The following is a 16,751-nucleotide window of genomic DNA, read 5'->3' as shown; positions in this document are numbered from 1 at the left end:
ACTTTAAAAAAAGACTTGTAAATGTAAATATTTTGACTGTAAAATGTTTTTTACTTCTTGGTATCCTCTTTCACCACTCAACCACATAACCAGGCCTTCATATTTCAAACTTCATATATTGATAGTTATTTATATTAATTGAGGAGGTTTATTTTTTTGTGGCACTTTTATCTCTTAAAATGTTAACATTTTGTAACTTATATGTAAGGCAGCAGATTGACCAGAGGCTAAATTCTTCTGTCTTAATTCTTAAGACAAAATACTAAATTCTTCATTAATTAACTAAACTCCTGTTATACTAACATTATTTGCATGAAAATTAATGTGTATCATCTTGGGAAACCTTGCAAAAAGATTTTTTTTTTGTTTTGTTTTTTTTAAGAAAAGTTCATTAAAACAAATGTAACATATTTAAGTTCAAATTAATTCAAAACAACAACGAAATATTTTAGAAAAATAAACTTAATTCAACATATATTTTCTGAAAGTTTGAATATCCTGTTCAATTCTGCTTTATTACAATATTCTTACTTGAAAACACAATCAAAATACAGATTAATAAAATTATTTTATGCAGTATTAAGAGAATTATTATAGTTTTTACTAATACTTTGAATTGTATTTTATATTTATATTTTCCGTTTTGGTCATTTTGTTGTGTTTTCATTTCAATTTTAATTGAACTTTTTTAAGTAAATCAAGTTACTACAGGAAAATGAGAAATATTGGCAAAAAGTTTTTCCAGTTAACAAGAATTTTTTTCAAATGTTTTTAGTTTTAGTTTAAGTTATAATAATATCCCTGATCCTCACACACAGATTTTAAAGATTCAAATCTACGTCAGCGATGATAAAGAATTCATTTCTGCCGCAGAACAGCTTTAGAAACCGCTTTTCTCATGTTTTTTTTTTTCAGCTTTAACAGTCCAGACCTGGATCCTCTTTATGATAACCCAGTCCGGTTGGGGTGCTGTGACTCGAATTCGTAAACATGCCACGGCAGTGGGCACAAGTTTCTGGACATCGGGTTTATTAAACTGTCCGTTCTGAAGAGAACCTAGTGCGTGAAATCCCGAACAATCCAACGCAGACTCCGTTTTCACCAGAGTTTTCCCAAGTTCCACGTCAGCAGAGATCAGCTGATCTTTTCCATCCGATCCTGTTCGTATTTGGACACGGGAGATAAGAACCGGTTCATGAAAGGCCACTAAAAAGTAGTTTTCTGAGCCAATAGGGGACACGCCCCAGAAATACCCTAAATCTTGACTGTAAGCCTTTTCGGCTGTATTGGTCTCAAAAGTCTCAATGTTCGTGCGAATGTCTGCTGGAGGGTTATCAGCAACTTCTTCGACGAAGTCCTCATCCTTCAGGTGATTGTGTGTCCCCCTAAATGACGAGTAAGTGCCCATGTGCTGAAACAGAGATGGGCGGAAACGAATGACTTTATCCTGCATCAACAATCTGTGAAAATGCGACAGCAGGAAGTCGCAGGGCATCTCTTGGTAGAAATTATAAAGGAAACGGGCCAGGATGGGCAGATCTTTGGATTGGTAGAGTTTTCCGATGTAGCCCAACTTGGAGAATTCCAGCGTGACCCACTTCGAGTTGCCCATCGAACGGATGTGCTCATGCATACCGGAGAGAAAGTTCTTCGAACAGCTCACGTCATCCTCCAGCATGATATAGTATTGGGAGAGGTTACTGCTAAAATGGAGCAAATAGGAGTAGTCCACGTTTTGCTTCGAACGGAAGGACACGCGGTCGGGAGCGTCGTTGAAGTTCCTCTTCAGTCCTGTAAGGGGAGGATAGTTGTCTTCGTTGACGTGGATAACAACCAGTCGACCCTTCGACAGATGCAGGTGGAATTTATCTGTGATTTTCTGTAAGGTCTCCCGGATCCAGCTCATATCAAAGTCAGCGAGAAGGACGACCACCACCATTTGATCCAGCTCTTCCTCTGAGGACTCGGTGAAGATTGACTGAAGAGTGTCCTGAAGATAACTGCCCTTTTTCCTCTTCACAGACGAGAGGCCCACCGTTAGGTACTCTGAAAAAGGATGAAACCACAGGGATGTGACTACAAAGTTGTTTACTGGGATTCATTAAGTTCACAAAGTCTTAAATCTTTCCCCAGCATTGATGGAATTGTCCAGCAATCCATGTTTTCATGGCTATTAAACACATCTTTTGAAAGAGTACAGAATCAAGAAGAAACAAGCCATAGAAGCATTGCTTATACACATGTAAACTAACACGATCATCAAAGGTCCTGTTTACACCTGGTGTTAAGATGCGTTTCGGTCGATCGGACCCCAAGTGGACGAGGGAGACATTCCCGTTTACACCTGGTGTTTTAATCCGTCTCTTTTGTCCACTTTCAACCACTTCTGTCCTGATTTCTTCGAGGGGAGGGGAAATGTATGGGCTTTGAAATAAGAAATAAGCTCACGCAGTTTAGATATGAACACGACCGGAGACGATGGAAAAACACACGGAGAACAGCAGCTTTAGTTTCTGCTCTGACAGACTTGAGACCAGCTGAGTGTGTGTTAGAAATCAGGAATGGTGAGAGAACATTGTGCTTGGTACATTTTTCATCTTTAAACCTTGGGTTTTTAGCCAACAAAGTTTGAATCTCGTCAGGCTAGAGCGCTACCCATAATGTTTACTCATCAGGTCAGTATTTGTGGCTGTTCAAACGTATTCGTCCACATGAGCGTTTACACTACGAAAGCAATCCGGTCGAATGTGTTTTCAACTACCTCTGGAAGTGGTCGTTTTAGACCCGTTTACTCCTGTATGTAGAGTCGTCCACTTGTGATCCGATCGACCGAAACACATCTTAATACCAGGTGTCAACAGGGCCAAACATTCAACAGCATATAAATCAAAGCTGCCTAATGTTACTGAATGAAATGTCGACCCAGGACGAGCTACAGGACTGTGAAGCTTTGGGGGTGTTGATGGACTCGATCTACTCCATCTGTGTTTTGATCATCATTCTCAATCTGATCCGGACAATGTGATTTTCTCAGCTTTTTGTTCAAAATCTAGCTTTTTTAAATGAAACTTACCCACATTCAAGAGTTCATTAAAACATTTTTTAAAGCAGATGCTCTGTTCTTTCTTTTGATATATTGACTGTTCATTCAATAGAAGATTTTGGGGGCCATGAAAGTTTTGTGAAAATGATCAAAAATGCTGGTGCTGGCTGCCAACTTAAAAAACAACAACAACAACAACAAAAAATGCCGGCGGGCGGAAGAAGTTAGAAGTTAGTTTGAACGGCAGTTTAATAATCTTACTGGTATTTCAAGATGTATTCTCAAGGAAATAGCTAGTTTTCAATACAGCACACCCTTTCCACAAAAACAAAACTTTCATGTCTAGCAGAGCCAACACAGGATGCGGTCTCTCAGAAACAGTCAGGCAATCAGTGTCCGGAATGGCGCTTGAAAAGTTATTTTAAGAACTGGTGGAACAAACGAGGACATCCGCCTTGCGCACATGTACATTGATCATCAGTTTAAAAAGTATTGCAGATGTTTTGTGTGAATGGTCCCCACAAGCTGCACTTATGCACTTATTCATAAATATGTTGATTATTTTAAGAGTAATTTAGTTAAAGAACTACATCAAATAAAATTCTGGACATAAATTTCAATTGCACTTCCTTTAGTGATTTTCAAGCATTATCTTCGAAATCTATTGTATCTAAACAAAGCTTCTTCTGGTAAATTCTCTGCTAGTTGTAAATAGATAAACTCACTCTTGGACTGCTGGAGGTCTCCAGCCAGAACTTTAATGGAAACATTAAAATGCAGGTAATGGCTCTGGAGATCTTCAACCCAAGTCTCTCTATCCCAAATCCAGTCCACTGGACCCTGTAGCAAAAAAATAAAATAATAATAATCATAAAATTTACAGGTCTAGTTCATCATATTACATCAACATCAACTACAAACTTGATCCTAGAGGAGGTTTAGTGTTAAGCCCCGTTCACACAGCCAGCGACACACAGATCCCATTCATTTCAATGGAAACAAAAAATGTTTGTTTTTAGCTGCAAAAAAAACCTGATTCGGTGTCTACAACATGGAATAAGATCCGTGAATGTCATTCATAAACTTTCCTAGACAACAGTAGTGGGAACGCCCACCAGCGACCTCACCGCCAGCTACTGGCGACATGCAGCGACATGGAGCCTTCACGTGCTATGGTAATTATGGTAAATACCAAAAGCCGACGTGGAAAATGCACATGAACACCCCCTTACGTGGTATTTTCCACTGGGCAGCTCGTAGAATATTTTGATGCACGAGTTGCCGAGATGAGATAACCTTTGACCTTTTCAAAATGGCGGAGAGCAACATAAGAGTCATGAATACTGTTAGCGGATAGTTTTTGTAGCCTATACAATGTTGTGTCATTAACAATTGTAATATAATGCGTTAACACTCATTTTTCAAATTCGCCGCAATTTCCTTGGTTCATATTTAATCATTTTATGTCGTTTTATTTTTTTTTAATTATTAATTATGTTTTAATCATCAGAAAGCACCACATTTACGTTTTTTTGTTTTGTTTTGTTTTTTTGTAAAGATAAAAAAGATACTCTACTGACACAGACCTTGCGGTTACTACATTATGACAACAAAAGCACTTGAACACAACACACTGGTAAATACCAGTTCACAAATGGAAAATATCATATTTTCCATAGCACATGAAGGCAGTGACAGTCACTGGCAGTGTGAACACAGCTTTAGGTGGCTACACACTACATGATTTTCAAAGTCGTCGGATTGCTGTTCTTCTCACGCTACACAACAGATCGGCAATAGGGGGTCAGACATTGTGGTGTCGTGCCGATTGAACACAAAAGATGTGTATCCACAAAAACTGAACTTTTAATTTTAATTGCAATCCAATATAAAGTATTGTAGTAAGGATACCACACACATTATACAACACTTCAATAGGAAGAATCCATTGGCAGCACCCCTTTCAATACAGGGGTGTCGTGTGCAGTGGAAAGGCGTTTTAAGGGCATGTTTACGCGACAACGATGTACTATAAACAGAAACGCTTTTCCATTGCGCTTTTCGCGTACAGACGACAACATTGTCAAAATGATTCCCGTTCATAAGGATCCGTGAAAACGACTAAAATCGCTGTATTATTCATGCCAGGCCAGTAGATGGCGATGTCACTTTGTAAAGAAACACTACGCTCCTATAGACTGAACACATAATACACATGCGTTCTTATTCACCGTTTTCACAAATTCATGTTTTTGAGACGATAACGGTAATGTTTTAACAAACTTGCACTTTGAAACCAGTTTTCAAAAGTTTGTTTTCAATCTCCCAAAACACAGTTGTCATGTAAATGAACGGCTAAAACACATTAAAGTTTTCCATTTTTAATTGTGCAAACAGACCCAGGTCCAGTGCCCGGTTGCATAAAGCACCTTAAGTGTAATTTTCCAGTATGTTTTCCAAGATGTACTGGATATTTTCCAGTGTATCTTACAGTATGTTTCCCTTAAACGTTAGGGTGTCGCAGAAAATAACCCTTGTGTTACGGGTTTTAAGTGAAACATCATAAACCCTTAGAATGTCCCTTAAGTATCTATTTTTTTCCACTTAAGTAATCTCCTAAAAAACAATGTGTTGCATAAAGCCCCTTAACTGTCATTCTTTGAGTATCCATCTAGTCTGGTCCTTCTCTTTTATATTTAGTTTTCTTTTTTGATTTCCTTATCCATGTTATGTTGTTTTCTGTGAAAACTTACCGCTATGTGCGTTAACAAATAACGTGTACATGGCAACAACAGAAATTTGACATATCCAGAGTCTCTGTCATGAATCACTTAACGGTTTCCTAAGAGAAGTGTTTAAGAAATTATGCAACATCCTCAAATAAATCATTCCCTCAAGGTAAGGGGAAATCACGGCGTAGCAACTCATACTGTAATAACTGCACATAATGTAATAAGTATTACATTTTAATTGTAATAAAATGTTCATAATGAAATAATCTTTTCACAAAGTAATAAAATACTGAGCTCAAAATGTAATCATTTTTACATTATGAGAAATTTATTACATTATAAACTCACCCAAAACGTCATATTATCATAATTGTAACATCTTTTAAAACATAAAAAATATTACTATTCCCTTACGGTACATTTAAAAAAAAAAAATCTAAATCCAATCTTAAACTACATGTGAAATGCAACAGATTTAAATATTCATGCGATTATGATTATTATAATATTTTTATTAAACATAAAGCATTTGTATTCCTGTACAGCACATTTAAAAAATCTAAATCCAGTCTTAACCTGCCTACAAAATCCACCAGACAAGTACTATTATTATTATTATTATTATTATTATTATTATTAATACTACTAAAACTACTTCTTGTATACATACTTTATACACACTGTTAAATGACAAACAGTGTTAAATACTGTGTAAAAATGCTGTGAAGAAAACCCCTACACTATCAATACAGCAATGGGGTGTGCATGTGTGTGCGTATGTGTGTGAGAGTGTGCGTGTGTGTGTGTGTGTGTGTGTGTGTGTGTGTGTGTGTGTGTGTGTGTGTGTGTGTGTGTGTGTGTGTGTGTGTGTGTGTGATAAAATGTTATCTGCTTCAGCCAACGGCAGCAAAGTTACTGCAAATACAGCAAATGTACAGTGCTATGCATAAGTTTAGACACCCATACTAAAGTTGACTAAAAAGAGGAATAAAAAATCTTAATACCTTAATTTAAAAAATTAGGAAAAATCCAACCTTTAAGGACACCAATTTTCTTTGTGAATGAATAATGTATCGTAAATAAGCAAATGTTCTTCCTTAAAATACATGGTGCATAAGTTAGTACACCCCTATGTTAAATTCCCATAGAGGCAGGCAGATTTTTATTTTTAAGTATTTTTAAAAAAATTTTTTTAGGATACTATGCATCCTGATAAAGTTCCCTTGGCCTTTGGAATTAAAATAGCCCCACATCATCACATAGCCTTCACCATATCTAGAGATTGGCATGGTTTTATTTCAGTTAGCCTAATAGCTGGTTTGATTTGCATTGAGAGATGATCTTATGGAAAGTACTCCATGCCAATCTCTAGGTATGGTGAAGGCTATGTGATGATGTGGGGCTATTTTAATTCCAAAGGCCAAGGGAACTTTATCAGGATGCATAGTATCCTGGATCCATGAAGTAACTGGCCTTTAAAAATAAAAATCTGCCTGCCTCAATGGGAATTTAACATAGGGGTGTCCAAACTTATGCACCCTGTATTTTAAGGAAGAACATTTATTTATTTACGATACATTATTCATTCACAAAGAAAATTGGTGTCCTTAAAGGTTGGATTTTTCCTAATTTTTTTAATTAAGGCATTAAGTTTAATTTCCAAAAGATGATTTTTTATTCCTCTTTTTAGTCAACTTTAGCATGGGTGTCTAAACTTATGCATAGCACTGTATATAAGTTACAGCAAAACATCAGAGGGCAAGTTGAAAAATACAGTACAACAAACAATCATGTACAGTGGTTATAAAAAGTTCACACACCTCTGCTAAAACTGTTTGGTTTTGTAATGTAAAAAAGAAAGAAAACTTAAACCAGAACTTTTGCACTATTAATCTTCTACTACTACTACTACTACTACTACTAGTAGTAGTAGTAATAATAATAATAATAATAATAATAATAATAATAATAATAATAATAATAATAATAATAATAATAATACTATTTGCATGAATATTTAAATCTGTTACATTTTGCAGGTGGTTTAAGACTGGATTTAGACATTTTAAAATGTACTGTAAGGGTATACTAATATATTTTATGTTTTAAAAGTTATTACAATTATGAAAATATGACATGTTTTTGGTGAGTTTATTGTGTAATACATTTCTCATAATGTACATTTTTTTGTTACATTATTTTATTACGTTTTGAGAAAATTATTACATTATGAACATTTTATTATAATAATAATGTAATGCTTAATTACATTATGTGCCGTTTTTACATTATGTGCCGTTATTACATTATGAGTTGCTACACACGGTTTAGGTGTCACACTTAAAGGGACAGTTCACCCAAAAATGAAAACTCTGTCATCATTTACTCTCCCTGAAGTTGTCCCAAACCTGTATGAGTTTCTTTCTTCTGTTGAACACAAAAGAAGATATTTTGAAGAATGTCGGTAACCAGTTGACTTCCATAGTAGGAAAAAAACACTATGGAAGTCAATGGCTATACCGTCAACTGTCTGGTTACCAACATTCTTCAAAATATCTTATTTTGTGTTCAATATAAGAAAGAAACTCAGGTCTTGAACAAGGGTGAGTAAATGATGACAAAAATTTTAATTTTTGGGCGAACTATCCCTTTAAGGTGTTATATGCAGCCGGGCACAGATATTTAGCATGCTAATTCTCACCGTCACATCTCGGCACTTCTCTTATATCGCATCTTTGATCGTACTCACTACACGATTGTCACTCACATGAATGAGCACCTGCCCTTAAGCGTTCAGCATATCGCAACCATAAACTGTAAAATAATATGGACGTAGTGTCCGTGACGTCACTCGCAGTTTTCTGAAGAGTGATTTTGAAGCCTAAAGTGGGAGGAGCCGGCTGTCGCCATCTTGGCAGCGCGTCACTCCCGGATGACCGGAAACGGGTAAAGATTAGGCATTAGCTGAGGTGACATGACGCTAACAGACAGCAGACAAACGGCTAGTAGTGACAGCAGCGGCAATCCACCTGTCAATCAAGTGGCCACGCCCTTAATTATGCAGAACTTTAAACCTTAATATAATTTAAACGGATGAGTTATAAAAAAATTCACTCCCCTCACAGTCGTCATGAAGGGCAAAATGAGCTATATACAGGTGCTGGTCATATAATTAGAATATCATCAAAAAGTTGATTTATTTCAGTAATTCCATTAAAAAAGTGAAACTTGTATATTATATAGACTCATTACATGCAGAGTGAGATATCTCAAGCCTTTATTTGTTATAATTTTGATGATTATGGTTTACAGCTTGTGAAAACCACAAAATCAAAATCTCAGAAAATTAGAATATTACATGAAATCACACAGTAATTACACAGTAATCCCATGGTCATTGAACCAGGTTTTGGTTATTTTGGCAGTGTGGGCAGGTGCAAATCCTGCTGGAAAATGAAGGAAGCATCTCCATAAAGCTTGTCTGCTGAAGGAAGCATGAAGTGCTCTGGAAATGTCCTGGTAGACGGCTGCGTTGAGTGGACAGCACAGTGGACCAACACCAGCCGATGACATGGCTCCCCAAACCAACACAGACTGTGGAAACTTCACACTGGACTTCAAGCATCTTGGATTGTGTGCCTCTCCATTCTTCCTCCAGACTCTGGGACCTTGGTTTCCAAATGAGATGAAAAATTTGCTCTCATCAGAAAAGAGGACTTTGGTCCACTGTGCTTTATTAAATCCAGAGTCAACGCAGCCGTCTACCAGGACATTTCCAGAGCACTTCCTGCTGACTTCATTTTCCAGCAGGATTTGCACCGGCCCACACTGCCAAAAGAACCAAAACCTGGTTCAATGACCATGGTATCACTGTGTAATTACTGTGTGATTTCATGTAATATTCTAATTTTCTGAGATTTTGATTTTGTGGTTTTCACAAGCTGTAAGCCATAATCATCAAAATTATAACAAATAAAGGCTTGAGATATCTCACTCTGCATGTAATGAGTCTATATAATATACAAGTTTCACTTTTTTAATGGAATTACTGAAATAAATCAACTTTTTGATGATATTCTAATTATATGACCAGCACCTGTAGACCAAAACCACTTTTTGCACCAGGCTGTAAACATATTTTTTTCTGCTGTAAAGTTGGGAATATTAACATGGGGGGTTTATGTGATTGACTCTCTTTTGGAGCCTGTCTCTAGTGGCCGGTCATTGAATTGCAGTGTAAGACACTTTGGTGTCAGATTCAAGAGAGAGACCACAAGGTTTCCGCTTGATCACAACGCTTTCAAACATGATGTATACCACCTAGGAAACATTTTGTTGTGAGTGATGAAGAAAAACAGTAGGCCTCAAAATGAACAGGAAACAAGCCTTAACAGCATTACAATGAAACTGAACTGCTACAACTTGTGGTGTGCAACAGTGTGTCCCAATTCACGCACTTCTGCATTATTCTATGCCAGTCTAAATAGTGTGAGTGCCTTTAAATACCCGGATGATGCACTTAAAAACGAAGTGGAGAATGTTGGACACTGCATGCGTTCAACTGTCACAGCTTTCCTTGTGTTACAGAGGGGGAGGGACTATCAGAGTTGACTGACAGAATAACCAAATAAAATTCATACTCTACACAGTGCATAAGTGCATAATGTATAGTGTGTCATTTGGGACACAAGACATTCAACAGAATCAACCACTTTTAAAGGACAAGTTCGGTATTTTACACTTAAAGCCCTGTTTACAGATCGTTTCTGATGAAATAGAACGGTTAAGATAAAATTTTGGACAAATGCTGCTGTCCCGAGAATTTTAGGTTTCTTTCGCTTTCCCCCCCCACCAGTAGACTGGTTGTATAGGTGCACTGGAACAGTCCTTCCTAAAACACATTAAACTTTCGTTTACAAAGAGATGAAACTCACCGAGTGGTCAGGGGTGTTCACTGATATGCTCACACAAAAATCGCTGCAAAATATGCTTTCCAACAGGTGTTTTACCATTCGTTGTAAAACTGTGGACCTATTTTTCCAAACGTCTCACACCCGAACTTCTTCCGTTGAGAGCTTGAATAATAGACACTCCAGCCCAGTTGGTGGCGATAATGCACCTTTGCAAGCAAACCGCTGGCATTTCATTGTTTGCGATCCGCCGTAAAAAAAAAAACACGAAGAAGAAGAAGAAAACAACCCCATTTCAGTTTCCGGCGCGGAGTAATACCGTACCTCACAGCACATCCAATGCAAGTCAATGGAGTTGGACAAAAACTACGATAAAACCTGTTGGAAAGCATCTTTTGCAGCGATTTTTGTGTGAGCATATCAGTGAACACCCCTGACCACTCGGTGAGTTTCACGTCTTTGTAAACGAAAGTTTAATGCGTTTTAGGAAGGATTGTTCCAGTGCACCTATACAACCAGTCTACTGGTGGGGGGGAAAGCGAAAGAAACCTAAAATTCTCGGGACAGCAGCATTTGTCCAAATTTTAATCTTAACCGTTCTATTTCATCAGAAACGATCTGTAAACAGGGCTTTAAGTGTAAAATACTGAACTTGTCCTTTAAGTAAAGATTCAGTAGATATCTTGAAGAGATACTCCATTCTTTTGTCATTTCAAACCTGTTTGACATTTTTTCTTTCTGCTGTGGAACATAAAAGAATATTTTCTGTCCATACAGTGGAAGTCAATGGAATCTGTCTGGTTGCCAACATTCTTCTTCTTTTGTGTTCGGCGAAAGAAGAAAAGTCAGGTTTGGAATGACATGAGGGTGAGAAAATGAAGACAGTTTTTTAATAATCATGCTATTAGCACAAGCTTACCTTGAGCGGTCCTGATTCTGCTCTGTGCGTGTAGATGTAGACGCTGGTCATAATGAGAAGACCAGCTCCGGCCAGGACGAATTTTTTCAGATAGCATCTCATCACCCACTGTCTTCTGTTAAAGACACATATGCACTTAAATACTGTACCAGCAACAATAAAGTCTTACTTGTGCCACTTGTCGCTCCAAATGCTGTTTTTCCAACATGTTTGATTGTCTTTAATCAGTAGCTGCATTGTTCAATTATTCACATGACCCAGTTTGAATAATTAATGTCCGATTATGAACCATTCAGCTGACACATTCAACACTGTCATTTAGAAGAGCAAAATAGTGCTTCTCAAACTAGTAGGTTGTCAAACAGAGGGCAGGGAAAAGCTGCAAGAAGAGGGTAAAGATATATTTGTGAACATGAAAATGTATTACAACGCCCTGCATCATATTTTCTCAATAAAATGCAATATTTTCATACTAAATTTGGGGTGCTGATTCCAAAAATGGTCACATAATAGGGACATCACACTTTCCCACAAAACATGTTGAGCATTTCATGGTGTTTTTGCTTTCGACAACCATTTGTAAGGTGAAAAAGTCATCCCTTAATCACCAGAAAAACTAACACAAAGACACGATTCCTATCTTCCTCTGAGCCAGATGAAAATTATTTTTGTTCAATTGTCAGCCGATTTTCAGTTGTATGACTATTTTAAAGGAGAACTCCGGTCAATTTTAACATTGAGCTCATTTTTTTGTAAATTTGGAGTGCTGTCAGTACAGAGAACAACGACAAAAATCGGTGTTGCCTACATCGTGTTATCCTCTTTTTAAAATTTGCACCCTGTTGACTTCAATGGGGCAAGTTTTAAACCTGCTTTTAGCCTCTTAACATCCTTGATGTGTCATTACAAGTGCCCAGCCAATGTGAGTGATTCCTTCAGAGTGAACGCGGGTGAATCTGACTGCAGTAGATGTGCAAGATATGAATAAAAATTATGTTATTTCATCCAGCGCACATACCTGTAACATCCTGTTTTCGGCTGAAGTCCACAGTAGTCGATTGTCGAGTTCGGGTGCATGATCGTACGAACAAAACCTATGCACGTGAACTCGACAATCGACTACTGTCGAAAACAGGATGTAAATACAGGTATGTGCGCTGGCTGAAATAACATCATTTTTATTCATATCTTTCACATCTACTGCAGTCAGATTCACTCGTGTTCACTCTGAAGGAATCACTCACATGGCTGTGCACTTGTAATGACACATCAAGGATGTTAAGAGGCTAAAAGCAGGTTTAAAACTTGCCCCATTGAAGTCAACAGGGTGCAAATTTTAAAAAGAGGATAACACGATGTAGGCAACACCGATTTTTGTCGTTGTTCTCTGTATTGACAGCACTCCAAATGTACAAAAAAATGAGCTCAATGTTAAAATTGACCGGAGTTCTCCTTTAAGCCTAGTCCTGATTTCAAGGTTAGACTTATGGTGTGACAGAAGAAAATGCAAACATGCTCCAGGTGTTTGCTGAAGTTACGTAATCAGATTACTTTTTTCAAGTAACTAGTAAAGTAATGCTTTATTTTAACATTTACAACTAAATATCCGAGTTACTTTTTCAAAGAAGTAACGCAAGTTACTTTGTTTTCCCATTTATTGGCATAACCCAGCCCAACCCAGGTGACAAAAACGTAAACGTAAGGTAACGCATTTCTTTCCATAAAAAGTAACTAAGTTACACAGTATTCAAATGCATTACTTTTGAAAGTAACTTAAGCCCAACACTGATTTGCTGCAACATCTGTGGTTGTTTTACTTCATCCAAACAGCATCAGGAAATTACAGATTGTGATTTTTTTCTTTTTATAAACTGTTTATGTAAAGTTCTTTGACATTAAATGGCGTATTTGAACATATATGTTCCACTCCTTTGCAGATTGTAAGCTAAATGATCCATTTTCAATACTTCTTTTTGTCATTTTGTTTAAGTGCATTAAAGATGATACATTTATATAATTTGAAAAATCATTCATATTTTGTGAAGAAAAATACTTGATGGAAAAGTTTTTATTTATATTTTTAACTTATCATAATAAAATTAGCTAATATTAGGCCCTTTTTGCAAATTAGCAGAAATGTTTTTCAAAATTCATGGTTGTGTTATTAATATCACTTTTCAGCAAAAAGTGTTTGGAGTCAATCATTTCTGATTTAATCAATTTATGTAATCAAATTTATTCTGTAGAATCCAGAATTCTGTGGTTTCCATGGATTTTCCCTGTTCAATAATGAACTGTGCTGAGGAACATAACACATATTCTTACTCAATAACTTATATAGTGACAGAATAGTGTACTAATCTTACATCCAATCTTTCTCCTCCTTAAGCCAGAAACCTGCTAACTTCCACATGACACAACAATAACGTGTTTACGCTAAAAAAAACACCTGCAGGCATACTTCTGTAACGCACAAAGTCTGCTTAGAGTAGTAATATCAGCAAAAATGACTACGTAGATGAATTTACTGCTCAAATAAAACAATTTGTAGTTAATAAACGCATTTTATCAAAACTATAGGCTGCACATTTCCAGAATGTTCTCGTAGACTTCCACTGAAAGTTCTTTACTGTACACATGATTGTGTGTGTGTGTGTGAGTGTGTGTGTGTGTGTGTGTGTGTGTGAGTGTGTGTGTGAGAGAGAGAGAGAGAGAGAGAGAGAGAGAGGGGGGGGCGTTTACAATCTGACTGATTTGTTACATGTCACATTTCCTTTTAATCACACATAACCCTGGGTGATTCAGGTAGTATATGCTGTAATAATTACTTCCTTGTTTTCACTGATTCATTGTCCTTGCAAGTCTGAAAGGTAATTTAAACTATAAGAGTTGAACTGTCACATTGTATTTTAATGACTCATAGTTTGTAAAATGACTTATACTTTTTAAACCCTAATTTACAATAACATGGTTCTAAAAGCAAAAGTAACAAAGAGAACTGGTTGTGCAGTAAAGAAATCCTTAAATGTTTAGCAGAAAAAGGATTTGCCCTTTTGTGTTTTAAATGCATGTTTAGCCTACTGATACATTGCCTTTCTTTAAACCATGACTCATGAGCAAAGGTGAACTTTCGCCTCTACAGTTTTACTATTATTGGCACTAAATGAAACATTTTCAGAACAGAACAGGTTTTAGTTTAATAGATCTCGCATGTGTGTGGACCTGAGCTCACTGACGCTGACATAGACTACATCCTTAAAACTACATTTGCAAAGCAAACAAGTTAGGGTAGTTGTTTTGTTTATAAGCCGGTTTTACAGGGTAGCCATATAGGTGAAAGGAACCGTCAAATAAGACCATAATTATGTAGCCTACAAATAAACCAAAATAAATATTTATAAATATATATAGTTGGCTATATGTAGGGGAGACCGTTGTAACACTTTTTGCCATTTTAGCAATAGATCAAAAACCATTTATACTGGAACAACCAATTTGTTATATTATAAACTCCAATCTGTCAACTTCTGAAACAATGTATTTAAGTGGTTTTATGAAATATGTACAGGTTGCAAAATTGATTTTAATACAGTCTCTCCACTGTTACAACCGTCCCAGTGTACAGGTTGTAACATGTCTAAAATATACATAATTAATCAATCATATACTCAAAATGGAAAATATTATTTATCAGTCATGTTATTGTGACTATTCATTTAATGTTTTTAAGGAATGATTACCTTTTTTTATACTACATGACAAAAAAGAGGTGAAACTGTCAAATTATAATACAAGAAATGTATTTAATGGGTAGAACACCTCAAAAAAGTTTAAACATGAACTCAAACATTTTAATTCGCACATTAAAGCTAAACTATGCAGGTTTTTTAGCTTGATTAGTTTTTACAATATAAATGAAACTTGGTTGGTGATACTTGGATGGTTGTAATGGGGCGTTTTCATCTCACGTGAGCTAGCTTGACTGCTAGTTTGACACTTGTTAGCCATTTCTATTTGTAGCTTACAAAACAGTGATTCTAATAATACTTGTTTGAATTCATAGACATTTGATCCTATAACAGCATCCAAAAAAGTACATCAGAATTTTTTTTTTTTTTTTTTTTTTTTTTTATCTCAAATCAACCTTTTTTTATATAACTCCGTCAAGAAGTTTCAGATGTGGCTCCCTTTTAGCAAGAATGGAGGGAAACTAATGGAGCATGAGCACAGTGAGTGACATCACTGTAGGTTGTTTCTGATTGTTGGAATTCAAAGTGTTACAACTGTCCCTGGTCTCCCCTATATTGTAGCCTACGTTTTATAGTTGCATATTATTATTATTATTATTATAGCAGTATAAACAATCTGTCATTTCATATATGGTTGATTTTATCTTGTTCTTCTTATCTACAAAGAAAACGACCGATTTTTAGCGCAATTTTCCTACGGACAAAATTGCGATTGTTAACTCATGATTTCTGTTCTGTGCGTCTGTGCGCACCAATCTTGCACTTCTATCTACTCCTCAACCAGACCACCTAGAGACTTCGGGTTTTCGGCATTATGTTAAGGAAGGTCTAATCTCGGGAACGCACACAAAAAAAAAAAAAAAACATAAAAAGATTTACTATCTCTTAGTGTTGTGATCCCATGACGTCAGAAAATTGCGCTAAAACACTCACTGAGTTTTTATTACTTGTTTAAATTCGGAATACAAATAGCCTACGATGTTATTAAAAAAAAGCATGTGACGTCCTGAACGCACCAATGAATGACAAAATGTTCCATTCGAACGTTCTCAACGCATCCACGATACCAAAACAATCAATTGGAAACGCCGAAAACGCCTGTATTTCCAAAATATTATCCAGTTAAGCAGTGTATGCTTTGACACAAAGTTCAAGCAAATATGTTTAATCCACTTACCTTTATATCACCTATACAGCAGTAGCCTAAAAGTAAAAGTGATATTTTATATCTTGAAATAGATTATTTTAAAGGAGCATGTCTCTGTCCACGAGTTAGATCACTTCCTAGTGTCGTTGAGTCACTCTTCGTGTTTAACACGGTCTGTCTTTCCTTCAGTGAAGTGTGTTATGCGTTTATCCAACTGATGGCCCTGCCCAAGCGCTGCTGTCATGAGGAGT

At 36.5% G+C, this 16,751-nt stretch overlaps 1 protein-coding gene across 1 annotated transcript; it reads right to left on the bottom strand.

The window, feature by feature from the left end:
* Positions 1 to 274: 274 nt before the first annotated feature.
* On the bottom strand, positions 275 to 16,751 carry LOC307145443 (alpha-1,3-mannosyl-glycoprotein 4-beta-N-acetylglucosaminyltransferase C). The gene is made up of 4 exons (XM_079848586.1): positions 16,531 to 16,751; positions 11,605 to 11,719; positions 3,769 to 3,883; positions 275 to 2,046 (listed from the first exon to the last, which is right to left on the bottom strand). The coding sequence occupies exons 2-4, from the start codon at positions 11,704 to 11,706 to the stop codon at positions 881 to 883; spliced, it is 1,383 nt and encodes a 460-aa protein (XP_079704712.1). The 5' UTR covers positions 11,707 to 11,719; positions 16,531 to 16,751; the 3' UTR covers positions 275 to 880.

Source organism: Squalius cephalus (genome assembly GCF_949319135.1).
Source record: "Squalius cephalus genome assembly, chromosome: 18".
In the NCBI taxonomy this organism is placed as follows: Eukaryota; Metazoa; Chordata; class Actinopteri; order Cypriniformes; family Leuciscidae; genus Squalius; species Squalius cephalus.
Note: the sequence above shows the minus strand (reverse complement) of the source record. Positions and strands in the feature narration are given on the sequence as shown.

Bases quoted from the DNA above. Each gene is read 5' to 3' on its own strand.
- LOC307145443 (XM_079848586.1), bottom strand. From the start codon at position 11,706: ATGAGATGCTATCTGAAAAAATTCGTCCTGGCCGGAGCTGGTCTTCTC. The intron at 3,884-11,604 runs GTAAGCTTGTGC...TTTTTGCTACAG, and splicing joins CAGAATCAGGACCGCTCAAG to GGTCCAGTGGACTGGATTTG. The intron at 2,047-3,768 runs GTGAGTTTATCT...ATCCTTTTTCAG, and splicing joins AGACCTCCAGCAGTCCAAGA to AGTACCTAACGGTGGGCCTC.